This window comes from Tenrec ecaudatus, chromosome 12, assembly GCF_050624435.1.
Source record: "Tenrec ecaudatus isolate mTenEca1 chromosome 12, mTenEca1.hap1, whole genome shotgun sequence".
In the NCBI taxonomy this organism is placed as follows: domain Eukaryota; kingdom Metazoa; phylum Chordata; class Mammalia; order Afrosoricida; family Tenrecidae; genus Tenrec; species Tenrec ecaudatus.
The window spans coordinates 87,816,830-87,835,645 of record NC_134541.1 but is presented as its reverse complement, the minus strand read 5'-3'; the positions used below and the strand labels follow the sequence as shown (position 1 = coordinate 87,835,645).

General features: G+C 36.9%; 1 protein-coding gene across 3 annotated transcripts in view; it reads right to left on the bottom strand.

The window, feature by feature from the left end:
• KLHL2 (kelch like family member 2) overlaps positions 1 to 18,816 on the bottom strand; it is a 152,599-nt gene that overhangs the window by 94,448 nt on the left and 39,335 nt on the right. For 2 of the 3 annotated variants that reach the window (XM_075564232.1, XM_075564233.1), the window contains exons 3-4: positions 10,950 to 11,056; positions 2,533 to 2,654 (exon numbers count right to left, since the gene is read on the bottom strand). In XM_075564232.1, coding sequence (XP_075420347.1) covers positions 2,533 to 2,654; positions 10,950 to 11,056 — 229 coding nt within the window. The remainder of the gene's footprint in view (positions 1 to 2,532; positions 2,655 to 10,949; positions 11,057 to 18,816) is intronic. The other variant, XM_075564234.1, reaches the window with a different exon arrangement.

The following is an 18,816-nucleotide window of genomic DNA, read 5'->3' as shown; positions in this document are numbered from 1 at the left end:
TCACTGCCACTAAGTTGATAAGGGCTCATAGTAACCCCATAGGATAGGGTAAACTGCCCTTGAGTTTCCAAGACTGTAACTGTTTATAGGAGTAGAAAGACCTGTGTTTCTTTTCTGTTGTTAAATGCACTCCTGGAAATTTCAACTCACAGTGACTTCATGCAACACTGTGAAATTGTCTCATAATGTTTTCTAGGTTATATTTTAGGGCAGATACAACTACTACAAACAGTACTCAGGGTTGCGCTCTCAGGGTTCAGTCTTTTTGGACAAAATAAGCTTTTGCAATTCCACACCAGCTTTGGCCCACAGAAACTCATCAGTAAATCATTTGTGGAAGGTCAAATACAAGACACAATGAAGTCCATGCTGCAAATGGATAAAACAAGGGGGAAAACAAAACTCCAAGATAAACTCTTATTGAAAATAATGCCTCAGAATCCAATAAATAGTGCAGAGAAAGAGTATATAGTGATGATTCAATAGAACTTGCCCATTTCATGCAGAACAGCTGGGTTCAATTCCCAGCCAGTGGGCCTCAAGTACAGCCACAACTCATCCAGTGTGGACACTTAGTGTTGCTCTGATGTTGAACAGGTTTCCATGGATCTTCTAGACTAGGGATTGACACACTTTTTGAGACAAAAGGGACAATCCTGTTCCTTACAACAAATTAAAAATTATTCAATAGTTATAAATATATGTTTACAAACAAATGAAATTACCATTAATTGAAAAATATCATTTAACTTTTTTCTATTTTACTTCAGAGCCACATGTACGTACCGAAAGAGCTGCATATGGCTTGTAAGCCCCAGTTTTCCAACCCCTGTTCTAGACTAAGACTGACTAGAAAGAAAGACCTGATAATCTACTTCTGATGAGCAGTCATTGAATATCCTGTGGATCACCACAGTCCAACCTGTGCACTGAGTCAACATACATCAAGGGTGACTCAACAGCAGCTAATAAGAACCACCACCCAAAAAAGAAGATAATAAATAAGGCTCTCCAGGCTCTCCTACTGCTCTCTCAGGACATACCGTATATACTTGAGTATAAGTCAACCCAAATATCAGCCAAGGCACCTAATTTTACCACAAAAACTGCATTTAAAATGTGCTGAAATACTCGGCTTATACTCAAGTATATACAGTACCCTAAATACTCTTTCATGTTAAAAAATGTCCGGTAACTAATTAATTGCTTTCATGCACAACTCCAATATTAACCAGGGTTATCCAAATGCTTAGGGCATTCACAGGACTTCCAAGTACAGGCAAATAAGGTCATCTATTAAAAAAATCACCAAGATGATTTACAACTGTTAATAAATCATTGAGAAATTGACAGCATGTCTTAGCAGATTAAAACTACAAGGAGTTCAGTATTCAAATTCAATATTTTATAGCACAGTTCAACTAATTACCAGGCTGGACCCACAATTTCCTATTTGGGCAAGTAAAATTTGGAGAATATTTCTTAAGCATTTTCTCCTTGTTCTTTCTGTAGCCTAAAAGCACAGTACTACTGTTGGAAAGAATATGAATAATAATTTAAAATAGCAATTTGGCATATCTATCAAAAATAAAATGTTCATATACTCACTATCTACCAATTTCATCTTGAGACATTTTACTCTAAGAAATGGATAAATGTAAATATAAAAAAATTCATTGCAGTAATTTTGTGAAGGTGAAGAATTACATGGCCTCCCACACACAAAAAAAAGAATGACCTGGATTCATAAGTATTGACATCTAAAGATCTCTAAGACACCATACCATGTTCACTGAAAAGCCACGCACACAAGAATAGCAAATTCATGTAAAGTGTGTGTGTGTGAATAAATGTGCAGAAAGTGGTTTGAAAGAACTCGCACCAAACTAAGATCAAAGGTTACCCTCTGGAAGAGGACACTGGACCAAGGCGCACGGGCAGGACAAGTACGGGAAGAGCAGTTTTGAGGAGGGAGTTTTACTGTTTACTCCATATGCTGATGCTACTGTCTGCTGTCAGGTTGATTCTGACTCATGTATCGCAACCCTATACAATTACATTATTTAGATGTTTATATTATATATAACATTTGTTCTTTCTATTGAAAAGACGCAATGCTAAATTCCAAGTAAATTCATGTGTGGGGGAGGTTTTAAATAGTGAAAGATGCAGAGGCTGTTAGCAGTCAAAAACATCCTGAGTAGACCTTACCTTCAAAGGAATAAAGAAAAATTGTGGGCAGCATCAATGTCTAATTATAAATGAATATGAAAGCGCTTTCACAGAAGCACAAGCATCATTCAAGGAACTAAACATTTTGTATCTTAGAACTTTAAAAGTATAAAAGATACTGAGATCAAAAGCATTAAAAAGACATAATCATCCCAAACATTCCTTTGAAATACAGTTTTAAAAAGAAGTCTTATTACTTTGGGTACAGAATGAATATTGTGTGGGCACATTTATTTGCTTTTTAAAATTTAAACACCTGGCCTATATAAAGAACTAAGTGTGTGAAGTGTTTACTCTTACCTGTACATTTTCTTCTGTAACTTGAATTTCTGCAGTGTAAACATAATCAATTAGCAACCTCAGGGTCCATCCGTCAACCTCTTTTATTCGAATTCTCTTTGCTCGGCTCTCACTCATCTCACCTTAAACACAAAGGAGTAACAGTGAAGGAGCTGCTGAGAAAATACCCATACTAAGTTAGGTAAATTCATCTTCTTGCCACCCGATGCGCCTAGCAGACAAATTCATCAGCCACTATTTTTTAAATTTAATCATTTTATTGGGGGCACATACAATTCTTATCACAATCCATAATACACCCATTGCGTCAAGCACATATGTACATTGGTTTCCATCATCATTTTCAAAACATTAGCCTTCTATTAAGCCCTTAATATCTGCTGCTCATTTTCCCCCTCCCTCCCCACTGCCCACTACCTCATGTACCCTTCATAATTAATAAATTATTATTTTGTCATATATTACAGTGTCCAGTGTGTCCCCCTCCTTCTTCTCTGCTGTTCTTCCCTCAGGGAGGAGGCTATACGTAGATTCTTGTAATCAGTTCCCTCTTTCTACCCCACCCACATTCTCTCCACCCTCCAGGCATCGCCACTCTCACCATTGGTCCTGAAGGAGTCATCTGTCCTGGATTCCCTGTGTTTCCAGTTGCTTTCTGTACATCCTCTGGTCTAGCCAGATTTGTAAGGTAGAATTAAGATCATGATAGTGGGAGGAGGAAACATTTAAGAACTAGAGGAAAGTTATATGGTTCATCGTTGCTACCCTGCACCCTGACTGGTTCATCTCCTTCCCACAACCCTTCAGTGAGGGGTGTCCGGTTGGCTGCCAATGGGCTTTGAGTCTCTAATCTGCACTCACCCACATTTTCAATTATATGATTTTTTTATTCCTTGATGCTTGATACCTGATCCCTTCGACAGCTCATGGTCACACAGGCTTGTGTATTTCTTCCATGTGGGCTTTGTTGCTTCTGAGCTAGAGGGCCACTTGTTGATCTTCGAGCCTTTAGGACCCCAGACGCTATGTCTTTTGATAGTTGGACACCATCAGCTTTCTTCACCACATTTGCTTAAGCATACATTTATCTTCATTGATTGTATTAGGGAGGTGGGCACCAATTGATATGATTTTTAGTTCTTTCATGTCTGATAACTCGTCCCTTCTGCACCTTGTGGTCAGACAGGCTGGAGTGCTTTTTCCATGTGGGCTTTGATGCTTCTCAGCTAGATGGCTGCTTGTTTATCTTCAAGCCTTTAAGACCCCAGACGCTATATATTTTGATAGCTGGGCACTGTCAGCTTTCTTCACCATATTTGATTATGCACACATTTTTTTCTTCAGCAAGTTTGTTGGGAAGGTGTGCATCCTGGAATGCCAATTTAATAGAATAAAGTGTTCTTGCATTGAGTAAGTGCTTGAGTAGAGGCCCAATGTCCATCTGCTGCTTTAATACTAAGCCTATAAATATATGCATGTAGATCTGTTTCCTTACACTCATATAAATATATTTACATATGTACATTCCAGTTTTGGACCTCTATAAATACCCTTTGTCACCTAGTTCTTTCCTCTATTTTCTTTTACTTTCCTCTTGTCCCACTATCATGCTCAGCCTTCATTTGGGTTTCAGTAATTTCTCTCGGTTACCTTGCCCTTGCTGAATCCCTACCAGGCCTCTCACACCCTCCTTGCTACTGATTTTGGATCACTTATTGCTCCTGTTCCTGGGTTGGTCAGCACCACCTTCTTACCCCCGTCAGCCACTTTTTAAAGATCACAAAACCCTCCTATACTCCCTGCCATATTATAAAATGCAAGTCTGTCACCCATTTATAACTGAAAATCACATCATAACAATGCACATATCCCAAAGTTTAGCTGTATTAAATACAATCCTGGGGCTGTAAGAGCAGTTGCTCTTTTGCTGTTCATGCTTGGGAGTAATTCTGTTTTTCTTCTTTATGGATTTCTACTAAGAACTGGAAGAGTAAAGACATTACCACCTTCAGCTAATGACAATGACTACTTGATAAAAAAAAGGACTCACTAAGTTGGCACCATTCATTCAACAAGCTCTGGAATGGTTACCATGGACCCACATGACAGGGAGCAGACCCAGGGACTCTGCCCTCAATGGGAGGACACAACCCTCTTGTAGAAACTATCAGAATGCAAAGAAAGGAACAGAGTCAAAGAGGAACCAGGAAAAGGGTTGCTCAACAGTAAAGACATGTTACACCAGACCAAGTTCACTTCCTGTTTGTCACCTGTGGTAACTTCATCCTGAAGTCATCCCATCCCCACCACTTTTTACTAAAACCAGGTGCTCTTCTATATTACTGCTTCCTAACAAGGGCTAGAAGATCTCACTCCTAATGCCTGTTAACGTAAGCAATCAGGGCCCATAAATAAGACTCTGTCTCTCATGAAAAGCAAAAAATAGGAAAAACAACTCTTAAACCAAAGATGGAAAGCAGCTTTGATAAATTATCAACCAAATGGTTGGGGAAAGGAGAATGAAATTAACACTAAAACCAGTAGAACCATCCTTTGTCGAACTGACTTCACTCGTAATCCCATGTATATTGGAGCAAAAATGACCAACCATAGGATTCTCAATGCGTGGTCATCAGGGCTTTCTTCTGAGGCACCTCTGAACATACTGAACCATCATACTTTCAGGTAACAAACACAAGTATGAACTGTACCAGTTGGGGGTGGGGAAAGCAAACTGATGTTAAGTGCCTTAAGGCACTCTCAGCAAAAAAGGTTAGTCCCAGACTCCATGAAGTTTCAAAATAAAAATAAAATAAAAAGAAGCATGACACAAAAGGCCACCAGTGGTCACTTTCACTTTAATCCAACGCCTGTAAGAAATCCGAAGCAACATCCTTCAGATTTTTAACAGCTTCTTTGTTCTGTCAAAGAACCGATGGGACTCCATAATGATGCAGACAGAAACCATGGGAGGAGAGAGAGAATGACAGTGAGGCACATAAACTACATGCTGCTTGCTCCCCTGGAGGTTACCGCTGATGAGATGGGACAAAGAAGTTGCTTTTCTAAGAGTAAAAATACCTCAAAAACTACCCTGTTACTTCCTAGAAAGGAAGAAATCCAACTGTATTACATGGGAAGAAAGAGGACTGAGTTAAAGTGTTTGCTGCTACAGGAAATTCTACTGTTTCCTCTTACTGACATGGAAAATGAGGAGGATTGAGACTGCAGAACAATTTTTAAATGTATGTGAGGCACTTCTGCTGCGAACCACTCTTTCTGGAGCTTATGAATGGGCACACAAGACTGTGAACAGATTATAAATGACTGGAGCACTCAAATACTTCAAATCACATGGTCACAAACTTGCAAGGCCCAGAACCCTGTTGTCTAGTCTCCTATCTCCCACTTCTAACCTTTAAGTACAACTTTTCCACAAACACCAAAGAATATCTTACCTTGATGCCCATACCTAGTTTTGTCAATTCTGTCCCTCTACCCCCTAGTGTAATTCCTGCATTTCCCTCAAGAATCAGATGCACCCTCTCCAGGTGACACCTGTTGGTGACACAATCAACCCCTACCCCCGCGCCCCCCAAGGCTGGGTGGTGGTGGTCAGGCTCTCACTCTGAATATGCTTGGATACTGTAAGCAAATTCACTGTTATAAACCACACTTTCACCTAGTTCGTCCCATCTGGATCCCTGAGTTTCCTAAGAGCAAGAATCAAATGTTTTTTCTATATCCCACAATGCCTAGTTTTTAATGGCTACCCAATAAATATTTGTAAGATAAATGATAAGTGAAAAAGGCAAAGGCCATGTAAAATGTAGTATCTTAAAACAAAAAATAAAACTCTGTCTTGAGCATGAGCAGCTTGGCAATGAAGGATTTAAGTCAATAAGCATCTATTAGACAGCGACTAAACACAGAAGGTTGAGCTAAGCACTTGTTCTAATAAACCTGTATAATTGTCTTCAGAAAGAAATGGAATGCTCTAAATATTAAGAGCTTAAGGATATATATGTTGCTAGAAACATTTCTATCTTAATCAGGGCTTCTGAAGTTCGGTGCAAATTGATAACGTCATCGATCCACTATGATGTTCTAAAAAGTGAACAAGTTGATGACATCAAACCCTAGGATCCATTTCATTTAAAACATTCCATACATGTAATTTCAGTAAAAGCAATATTTTTGTATTTCTCATAAGGCCTATGAATTTTAGCCCATGGCACCAAGTAAACTTCAAATGTATGTGTTAAACAAATCTTGACAAAATTCTAAACCCCTTTAAAACGCCACAGTATTCTAAAACACAAGAATCCAACTTGAAAAGTTCTTTCTCAAGTAAAACAATTGAGACATGCTCTAAATTGGTCCAAATCTCACAAAGTGTGAGTACAACAAGGAATTACTTTTCACCTTCCTTCTCAACCCAGAGACCTGCAACTATGATGTGTAACAAGAGTTTTGTGTTGTTTCATTTTTAGGTGATATAAATTTGAATGAAAAGTTTACCTATAATTTAAGGGAACTTAAAAACAAGTGCCAAGAAAGAGCATCTGATTATTCTCCATTTCCTAACAGGTGAGTTCATGACAAATACCCTAATACTGTCAACACTTGTTCAATGAGCACGAGACTATACAATACACATGGTATTTAATGAAACAAGTCTCCAAAGAGTCATTCATTATCTTCACTGTTTTTTACAATAGAGTGTAATAGAAATTCAGGCCATGAGAAACAGATAATTAACTCATATTTTGACAAATATTTACACTAAACCATGTGGACTGTATCTCTGTACTTTCTTTACCTAATTTTTGCCAAACTGTTAATTCCACACTGGGTTAAAACCCAGGAAATAGTGCAAAGATCACCAGAAAGGTAAACAGTATCTATTATTGAAGAACCATGAAAGTTTAGCATAACTAACAAACACAGAAAAGGTGCCAAAGGTCATTAATCATTCTGAAAAACCAAATTCACTGCCATCAAGTCAATGCCCACTTAGAGTAACCCTATAAAATAGGATAGAATGCCCTCTGTGGGTTTCTGAGATTTCAACTATTTTAAGGGAATAGAAAGCCTTGTCGTTCTCTCTCAGAGTGGCTGGTGGTTTCAAACTGACATCTTGAGGTTAGAAGCCCAACCTGTAAGCACGACACCAAGTAATTAACACAAACAAACAAAAATAGATAGTACCAATTGTTGGCAAGGATATGGCAAAATGAGTTCATATGGTGTTGGTGGGAATATAAAATGTATAATGGGACAGACTGTTTAGCCATTCTTTTAAAATTTAAATATAAATTTACTATATGACCCAGTGATTCCATGTTTACGTAACTACCCAAAAGAAATAAAGATGTATTTCCACACAAATATTTGATAGTGAAGCTCCTAGCCAAGCCAAATCTAGTGCCATCAAGCTTAGTCCAACTCATAGCAACTCTAAGTAGGGTTTATGAGGTTGTCTCATATTTCTCCCTCAGAGCATTAATGGGTTTGAAACTGAAACATCAGCTAGTTGTCTAAGGCTTACCCAGCAGCACCACCACTCCAAGAAATCCTAATCTGTAAACAACCCAAATATCCAATAATTGGTGAGTGAACAGTCAAATGTGGAATATACACATAATGGAATATTATTTGGCATTGAAAAAGGAGAAAGCCAGTGCTACATGTTATTATAAAGGTGAATCTCAAAATCATTATTTGAAAATAAAGTTATTTTTAAAGTAATATGTGGCAATAGTTGTACACTCAGAAAGTTTCCTAAAAATCTTTATACATTTGAAATGGGAAAAATTATTATATGTAAAATGTACCTCAGTAAAATTGTAACAAATGCAATCTGCATTTTAAATGTGCCACGAATGAACATAACATCCCTATTTTGTTCTGCCTTAGTAAAACAGAACGTTGGTGGGGCTGTGGGTTAGGCACTGGATTGCAACTACAGAGTTGACAGTTCAAACTCACCAGCTCTTCTGAGGGTAGGAGATGAGGCAGTCTAGTCCTGTAAAGATTTCTGGTCTCATAAGCCCCACACAGAATCACTATGAGTAATTGTCTGGTTTTGCATTTCAGCAAATAGCCATCTAAAATCTAACCAAGTATAGAAAGTGCATTCTCAGCTTGAACTCCAATTAACAACTACCAGTTAACGGAGATGTACTAGAAATATTTACAAAAACAGAAAGTTTTTAGAGCCTTATTCCCTTCATTAGGGAAAACTCAGCAGATCTATAAAGAAGAGGGGAAAACTGAAGTATGGTTTATATTATAATATTTTTAAATAAAAAGAAAAGAAAACTAAAGACATGACAAGCTTCCGGGTCTCTCTCTAGCATTCAATTTTCTGGATACCTAACACTTGGCGTTTGGAAAACCTAAGTGCTTCTTTTTGAAGAGAAAGGTAAGATTCTTGATCCCGTAGTTCAAAGTTATTCACTATAATTTTGTTATTTTGTTGAAAATAAACTATCCAAATTAGTCACAAGCGCGCACACACACACTCACTTATCCTCACAGAAACCCTATGAACTAAATATTGTTCTTGTTTTCCAATGGAGCACTCATACATAGACCGATCATGTGAGTTTCCCAAAGACCCAGTAGTGCTAACAGTTAAATGAGACTGCTGAGGGAAGGTGGAGAGTTTGGACACATTTCCCAGAACTCCCTGCTGCTCTGTGGAAATTCTTGAGAATTCTGTGCATGGTAGGGCACCTAGAAAAACTGAGTACAGGCATCCTGGACGAGTAGTTCTCTTCTATGAGCTTCTAAATAAAATTCTATTATGAGACACTATCTCTTCAAACCATATACCTTTCTCTTGGCAAGACATTAACCTAATTCCTGTACCATAAATAGTAAGAGCAGTGTCCTCTGAGGAAAGCCCATCTACAGGGGACAGCACTTCATTAGGGAATTCCTGTTCAATTCCTCTTTTTACCCACCTAAGTCTTCTTACAGTCCTTGGGGGAAAATAAGCTATAAAGCTAGTGGTTCTCAACCTGATGCCACGACTCCATGATTGTAATTTTGCTACTGCTATGAATCGGACGACCCCTGTAAATGGGTCAATGGACCACCAAAGGGGTCGCGACCCACAAGTTGAGAACTGCTGCTATAAGTCAAGAAACTGAAATGAATGGCAGGACATAAAAATCTGACTGGTCCTAAAATATTAATATTGACTTTTCAAATTGGCCTCAGCCAATGGTACTCCACCAAAAAATTTGTATAAAATTGGTCCACAACTCCTCCACTCTCCTTGAGACATTCCTAATTTAACTCTCCTTAGGAACAGCAGGACTGCAGGAGGTTGAAATGTGAGAGAGGCTTCAGACTCTCTTGAGAGGCACGATGGAAAGTTTCTACTAAATACATTTTCTCTACATCCGTACTTGTCTTTATCTGTCAAATCCGTTACAACCACTAGGTTTCAAGAAATGTCAGATACCCCCTTTCAGCACTTTGCCAATATGCCTCTGAATGCGCTCCCAAAACACATTCCCCATCACAGTCCCCGATCTACACCACTGCTTTTACACAGAGACCTCCATACCCTACTGCTCACTTACACGAGCAATCTCTTCCTCCACGACCCAATAAGCCACTGCAGGCTGAGAGCCAGCTGGGGTTGTTTTAGTATTCCCTGTAGTAAAATGTTAGGAACAAGGAATACTTAATAGTTACTAAAGTATGAACAGCTTTGTATTTTTACATAACATTTGTATTCCCAGTAAAGGTATCTTCTTTTTGTCCTACTACTACTCAAAACTTGGAAATTCATTGATAGATTAGTGAGTAACTTCATTTCTCTATATATTATACATGTATCATCTATACACATATATATGGACTTGAATTGAAGTGTAATGAACATATATGTCTTTTCCCACAAGTTCTAACATCATTCTGCATATTTTTGTAGTTGTCTAAGTAAAATCTACGCTTGTCGATAAACCACCCTGGTTTCATAAGATTTCCAAATCAAGGCCATTAAGGAAATATTTCTATAGTCACGGTAAATACTTGTAGAAAAATTAAAATCACCTGAAAAAATGTAAAAATACCAAAAGGGCCTTTCTTTTGCAAAAGGAAGAAGTTGACAAAAATCTATAATAATAGAATAGTAAACTATGGAAAAATAGGTAAATATAATGATAGAGGGAAAAAGTAGAGCAAATAGTTTTGAGTATGTATGCATGTGAACTTATGCTTGCTGACCACAAGGAAAAATAAACTTGAGGAGACATTCAGAATGTAGTAAGAGTATTTTCTTCCATTACATTACCTAATTTTACACACAAAAAGAAAATATTAGTAGCAAGAAAAACTATGGTATGAAAATAAAAGATCAATTAAAAACAATACCCATAAGCTAAAATATATCCTACCTGTAAACATAGCGTGAAAATAAGGGCTACAAGCAGCCAGAACCACTCTGTGAGCAGAGATTTCCATGTCTTCAGCCACAATTGTGACATCACACAGCAAATTTTGACTGTTTACAAATCAGAGAGGAAAAAAACGAGTTAAGATGATACCAATAATAAATGTATAGAGCTCCTTATCCAAAATCATTACAGTAGAAATTCTCTATTCAGAAGTTGAAACTTACTTTAAAAAACTGTCATCCATTAAAATAGTGTCCCTACATACAATATATGAAGAAATCAGTCAAGACAAAGTGATATATGTATAAACTCCCAATTTACAATAATATTTTTAAAAGACACAGGGCCAACACATTTTGGTCTTTCACTCAACATCTTGCCTTTATTTAATAGAGAATCTTTCCAAAATGGATTATTGCTTTATCAGCCCAATGGAAATTACTGGAAGCCAACCATCATTGGAGGATGAATTAAGAACACTAACAGCTAAAGCAACATTAAGATGAGGAAAAACAAAATACAAGCAGAAGACGAAATTATTATGTCAAAGTACTTGAGAGGGGTGGTGGTGTTAAAATTATCCTGGGCCATCAAACAAACAAAAAATGGTACAATTACATTCCATTTTACTCATCATCTAATGCCTGAAAGACATCTGGGTATTTGAAGCTTAGCTATATCAGAACATTCTACTAATGCAAAACATCTCATTCCTTAAACCTGAAAATGCTCCCACATATAAAATTGGAAAGCATTAAAAAAAATTTTCCTACCCAACATCAAAACAATACAAATCCTTCTCCTGTGAGCTTGAATTATTGTCCAGGATAGACCATCTGCTAGATCACAAAGAAGTTGCAACCAATTTTAAGACTGAAATCCTATAAAGTATCTTCACAGACCAAAAGGAGTAACAGTCAAAATTTATAACTGAAGAAAAGTTGGAAAATACACAACTATGTAGAATATTTGCAATACACTAGTAAACAATAAATGGGTCAAGGAAAAAAAACAAGAGAAAAATCAGAAATTACTTACACTCAAATGAAAATGAAAGCTTAAAGTATGAAGAATGAAAGGGCATAGTGCAGGCAGTGCTCAGTGGAAAATGAACAATGAAAAACATCTAAAGTGAGAAAAAAATTATATCAATAATCTAACTTTACAACTTAAAACTTGAGAAAAAAAAATAAAACCCTCAATCCCATGAGTTGATTCTGATTCACAGTCACTAGGGTTTCCAAGACTGTAGCTCTTTATGGAAGCAGGAAGCCCCATCTTTCTCCAGAGAACAGGCTGGTGACCGTGGGATTCATAGCCCAATGCATAACCACTCTGCAATCAGGGCTCCTTTATAATTTACAGAATTAGAAAGAGAAGAGCAAACGAAGTCCAAAGTTACTTGTATTGATAGTTGTCCTGGAACCATTCCCAACTCACACTAACCCCACGGGGACAGATTAGAATGTAACTGGGTTTTCCAAACTGTAACACATTTTTGGAAACAGATTATGAGGCCTCCCTTCTGGAGCATCTCTAGATAAAAAACACCTACGCTCCCTAAAGTAAATGAAAAAGATATTTTAAAATGTCAAAAAATCTATAACAAGTGAAATGACCAAATCACAAATCAGTCATCAAAAGCTCTCACAACAAAAGTAAAAAGTCCTAGGCCGCATGGCTTCACTGGGAAGTTCTACCAAACATTTAAAGAAGAATTGGTATCAATTCTTCTTAAACTCTTCAAAAAAAAAAAAAACAGATGAAAAGGAAACATTCCCTAATCATTCTATGAGGTCAACACCATCCTGGTATGAAAGTCAGAGAAAGACACCACAGGAAAATAAAACTATAAATCAATATTCCTTTAGATGCCGAAATCCTCAATAAAATACTAACAAACTGAATCCAACACCATAGTAAGAGACTTATACACTAAGACCAAGTCAGGTTTACAGAGGCAGTTCAACATTAGAAAATCAACTAAGTGTGATGCATCATATTAATAAAAAGAAGAAAAACAATCACATGATCATCTTAATGGACAAAAAGGCAAGTGACAAAGTCCAAAATGAGTTCTTGATTAAAACCCTTAACAAAAATAAGAATGGAGAGGGAGAATGATGATGGCAACAAATGTACAAATGTGCTTGACAATGGATGTATACATGGGTTGTGATAAGAGTTGTACCAGTCCCCAATAAAATGATTTAAAAAAATTGGAGAGGAAGTTCTTTAATATGATGGAGAAAAATTCAGAGGTATACCCTTAAGATGAGGATTAAGACAAGGTAACCTACTGCTTTTACCATTGCTATTTCAATACTGTACTAGAAGATTTTTTTTAATTAATAAATCTTTTTATTGGGGCTCATACAACTCTTATCACAATCCATACATACATCAATTGAGCAAAGCACCCTTATACATTCGTTGCTCTAGTCATTCTCAAAATTTGCCTTCCACTTGGGTTCCTGGAATCAGCTCGGTTTCCATTTTTTCCCTCCCCCTCCCTCCCCGCTTCCCCCTGGTCCCTTAATAGTTTATAAATAATTATTTTATCTTATCTTACACTGCCCGGCGTCTCCTCTCACCCACCTTGCTATTGCCCATCTCCCAGAGAGGAGGTCACACATAGATCTCCAAGATCGGTTCTCCCTTTCTACACCCCCTTCCCTCCTGGTGTCGCCACTCCCACCGCTGGTGTTGAGGGGTTCGTCCTTCCTAGATTCCCTGTGTTTCCAGATCCCTACTGCACCGCTGTACTGTACTAGAAGTTCTAACCAGACAATTTGACAAGAAAAAAGCTAAAAGATGTCCAAACTAAGAAGGGAAAAGTAAAACTACCTCTATTCCCAAATGGGACAGTCCTTATATAATAAATATTTTAAAAATTCCTACGAAAGCAATTAGAGCTAATAAAAGAATTCTGCAAAGTTGCAGTGTACAACATCAACACATAGAACTCTATTGGACTTCTATAAATCAGTAATGAAAGAGGAAACGAAAGGAAAATAATCATTATATCATCTGAAAGAACAAACTCTCCAGGAATACATATAAATAGGAAGGGGAAATAAGCATTCACTGAGAACTACAGAACACTCTGAAAGAAGTTCAAGAAGTGCTCGTGGTGTTGTACGTTGGTCTCAGGCTGCTAAGCAGTGGTCAGTTCTTCAAATCCACCAGCTGCTCCCAGGAGGAATACATGGCTGTTTGCTCCCATGAAAATTCAGTCTCATTGATGGGTTGGCAGAATTGTGCATTTCGGTTTCTGATTTGGGGATTTTTTTGGCATTAGTATAAGATTGTCCCAGGGTTACAAACAATTTATATACAACCTGTAGTTATGAATCCATTCTATAAAACCTATTGTCATGGTACTTACTATGGTCTACACTAACAAATGGATGTTATGTTCGGTGCATCAAAATTATTTGTATTACTGTTTTATTATTTTTTTAATAATTAAATCATTTTATTGGGGCTTGTACAAATCTTATCACAATCCATACACATATCGTGTCAAGCACGTTTGCACGTTTGTTTCCCTCATCATTCTCAAAACATTTGCTTTCTACTTGAGCCATTGGTATCAACTCCTCATTTTCCCCCCTCCCTCCCTGCTCCCCCTTCCCCATGAATTCTTGACAATTTATAAATTATTATTATTTTGTCATATCTTACACTCTCCGATGTCTCCCTTCACCCACTTTCCACTGTCCACTGCTGTATTATTTTGATAAAGATTTTTTATGTACAAATTTTATGTATAAAATTTTTATGTACAAAAGAACAGAACTTGCTTATTATCTGAGGATGGCCTATAAATAAAAAGGCAATGGGCAATGCTATGTTCCTAGACTGGAAAACTAAATACAGTAAAATGTCAATATATTGAAATGATACAGTAAATTGCTATCAGGTAAGCAATGATCTGTTAACTTGCAAGGTTGGCAATTCAAGTCCACTAGCTGCTCTGTGGTTGAAAGATGAGGCTGTGTGCTCCTGTAAAGATTTACAGCCTCTGAAATCCTACATAGGCCCATTATTAACAGAATCAACTTGAGGGTGGTGGGAACCCAAAGGGACTGAAAGCAAAACTGAATTGCCATGTTTATCAAAGTTGATCAACTAATCCTCAAATGGCAATGCAATTTAAAGTTGCAATGGCCCTAAATAGGCAAGCAACCCTGAAAAATGAAGAAAGCAGAACCCACATTTCCTAAGTTCAAAATGTCAATAAAATAAAATACTCTGAAAAAATAAAATATTCTGATATTAATATAAGAATAGACATACAAGGAGGTACACACACACACACACACACACACACACCAAAAAAAAAAAAACATGGAAAGAGATGTTGAGAGGAGCTTTCATTAAGGTGACCAGATTTTAACATTGGTAAAGTGGGACACCATTGACTAGGGGTGGGGTGGGGGGCTTCTTGGGTTCTTGATTAAAAATTTGGTCAATATGGAGCAACAAAAATTTTCATAGAATGCAAAAATAGTATTGTAATATATATATTTTAAATTCAACATAGGTATAATTTACAAATGTAATACACTGAAAATTATGTATCGTATTTCATTCTTTGGCATATTTCTCATTTGAGTAAATTTTTTAATAGATTGCTGTCGTTGTTTAAAATTTTTCACAAGAATTTGTTAAATTATATTTCACACATTAAATGGCTTTCAAAGTCTCAACACATAATTGTGATTTTTCTGATGTCCACAACTTATTTACCAAAGAAAAAAACACGTTCAGTCGCAGCATTAGTTCCTGGTAAGGACAGCGCATATTCCATAATGTTTAGTACGTTATTGTATGGAACATGGTTTGTTTCAAAATGATGAAATATTTCTAACCATTTGTTTTCTATTGTGAATTTTGCTGATGCCCAAATTTAACCTCTTCCTTATCAATATATATTTTAAGTGATACCTCATTAAAAAGATCATTTTCAGAAATATTACTATATGGGAAATTTTGAGTAATATGATCGAATGATTTTTGCACATCATTCCAATTAAGCTCTTGTTTTAATGTAACCCAATGGAAATGTTCTATATCATTGTAATGTACTGACCACGCTTCTAAATAATCTATGCAGTTACTATAGAACTTTTTAATGTGATTCACGATATCTGCACGATTTAGTGCACCTTGTTCTTCTAGCTGGCTTATACTATTATGGATAGTTAATGGAAGAAAATTATTTTCTAACCGCTCTTGACACCGAAATTTTAAATCATAAACTTCATTTGCTATTTCGATTACCAAAATTTTATCACCTTCAATAAGTTTTATAGCATTTTGAAAAAGAGCTGCTTGATTGTGTACAAACCCTAGGCAAATTTTTGAAGAATCTTTGCAAAAAAAAACTCTTCTAAAATTCTAGGACATTTATCCTGTGATAGAAAGTAGGATTTCAAAGGATCGTGTATATTTTCAAAATTCTTTCGACTGCTGGCAAAAGAGATAACCAGAGCTATTTACTGTATACAAGTATTTTCTGATATTTGACTTCTGCAGTTTCACAAAATTCTTTAAGCATTTCAACATGCACAGTGTATATACAGAAATAAGAATATATATATATGTTTTTAACAATTTATTGGGGCTCATACAATTCTTATCACAGTTCATACATATACATACATCAATTGTATAAAGCACATCTGTACAGTCTTTGCCCTAATCATTTTTTTCTCCTCTTTTCTTTTTTTACATTTTATTAAGGACTCATACAACTCTTATCACCATCCATACATATACATACATCAATTGTATAAAGCACATCCATACATTCCCTGCCCCAATCATTCTCAAGGCATTTGCTCTCCACTTAAGCCCCTTGCATCAGGTCCTCTTTTTTCCCCCTCCCTCCCCTTTCCCCCCTCCCTCATGTGCCCTTGGTAATTTATACATCGTTATTTTGTCATATCTTGCCCTATCCGGAGTCTCCCTTCCCCCCTTCTCTGCTGTCCCTCTCCCAGGGAGGAGGTCACATGTGGATCCTTGTAATCAGTTCCCCCTTTCCAACCCACTCACCCTCCACTCTCCCAGCATCGTCCCTCACACCCTTGGTCCTGAAGGTATCATCTACCCTGGATTCCCTGTACCTCCAGCCCTCATATGTACCAGTGTACAGCCTCTGTCCTATCCAGCCCTGCAAGGTAGAATTCGGATCATGGTAGTTGGGGGGAGGAAGCATCCAGGATCTGGGGGAAAGCTGTGTTCTTCATCGTACTACCTCACACCCTAATTAACCCATCTCCTCTCCTAAACCCCTCTATGAGGGGATCTCCATTGGCTGACACTTGGGCCTTGGGTCTCCACTCTGCACTTCCCCCTTCATTTAATATGGTATATATATATACATATATACACATACATATATACATATACACATATATACACATACATACACACACATATCTTATTTTTGCATGCCTTATACCTGGTCCCTTGGCACCTCGTGATCGCACTGGCCAGTGTGCTTCTTCCATGTGGGCTTTTTTGCTTCTGAGCTAGATGGCCGCTTGTTCACCTTCAAACCTTTAAGACCCCAGACACTATCTCTTTTGATAGCCGGGCACCATCAGCTTTCTTCACCACATTTGCTTATGCACCCATTTGTCTTCAGCGATCCTATCATGGAGGTGTGCAGTCAATGATATGATTTTTTGTTCTTTGATGCCTGGTAACTGATCCCTTTGGGACCACTCGATCACACAGGCTGGTGTGTTCTTCCATGTGGACTTTGTTGCTTCTGAGCTAGATGGCCGCTTGTTTATCTTCAAGCCTTTAAGACCCCAGTCACTATCTCTTTCGATAGCCGGGCACCATCAGCTTTCTTCACCACATTTACTTGTTCACCCACTTTGGCTCCAGCCGTTGTGTAAGAATATATTTTAATAACAATATTTTCCACATCTATGGGCAACAAATTAGCAGCTGTTTGAATGGCGTTATGTATTATGCGCGCCGCACAACCAACACCAATAATGTTTTCATTAAGGTTTTTGTTTAATTGATAAAAAATATTATTTGTATCTCTTCTTGCTTTCCCTCCAAAATTTGTGTTCGTGTTGTCTGCACAATATGCAATCATTTTATGTTTAAAATTTTTTTGCAAAATATTAATAATGGAACTGAAAATTAATTCAGTTTTGCCAGGCACAGAAATAAAATCTAAAATTCTAATTTTTATTCCAGTTTCTGAACCAAAAATCTAATAATGGTTGGAAATAACTTTATATCCTTATGATTATTAGATGCATCAGAATATATGGATCTAAAATTAATTTTTCTAGATTTTTGTGTAATTCTGAAAATGCATTTGGGGAAAGCACATTACACACAACTGTATTATGTTTTCTCTGAATTTGCCGTAACGTAAGTCATAAGTGTCACTTTCAAGACTGGCACTAGACTCTTTGCCACCACTATAAAATATAAATAATATGAATACTGCCTTCTAGATTCAAGAAAATTTATATATTTATGAAATAAATTACTTACCTAAGTTATCTGAACAACTGATTTGTTGACATCACTAGTTTAACTAGCACAAGCATGCAGTACGATGTGTATCATCTGAGAGACAGTTACAAAATGTTTTCGTCGTTGCCAATGCCAAAAAATGCCATTGTTCATTAAGTCCAAACAATTGTGGTCGAATTCTAACAACTGATCAACAATGCGAACTTTGATAAGAAGTTTTCTATAATCAGTTCTCAGTAATTATTTGTTATTATTAATGTTTAAAATTATAAAATTAACAAAAATAATGAAATACTCATATCCTGGTGAAATAGCCACATGGTAGCTGAAAACTGTATATTCCCTTCCT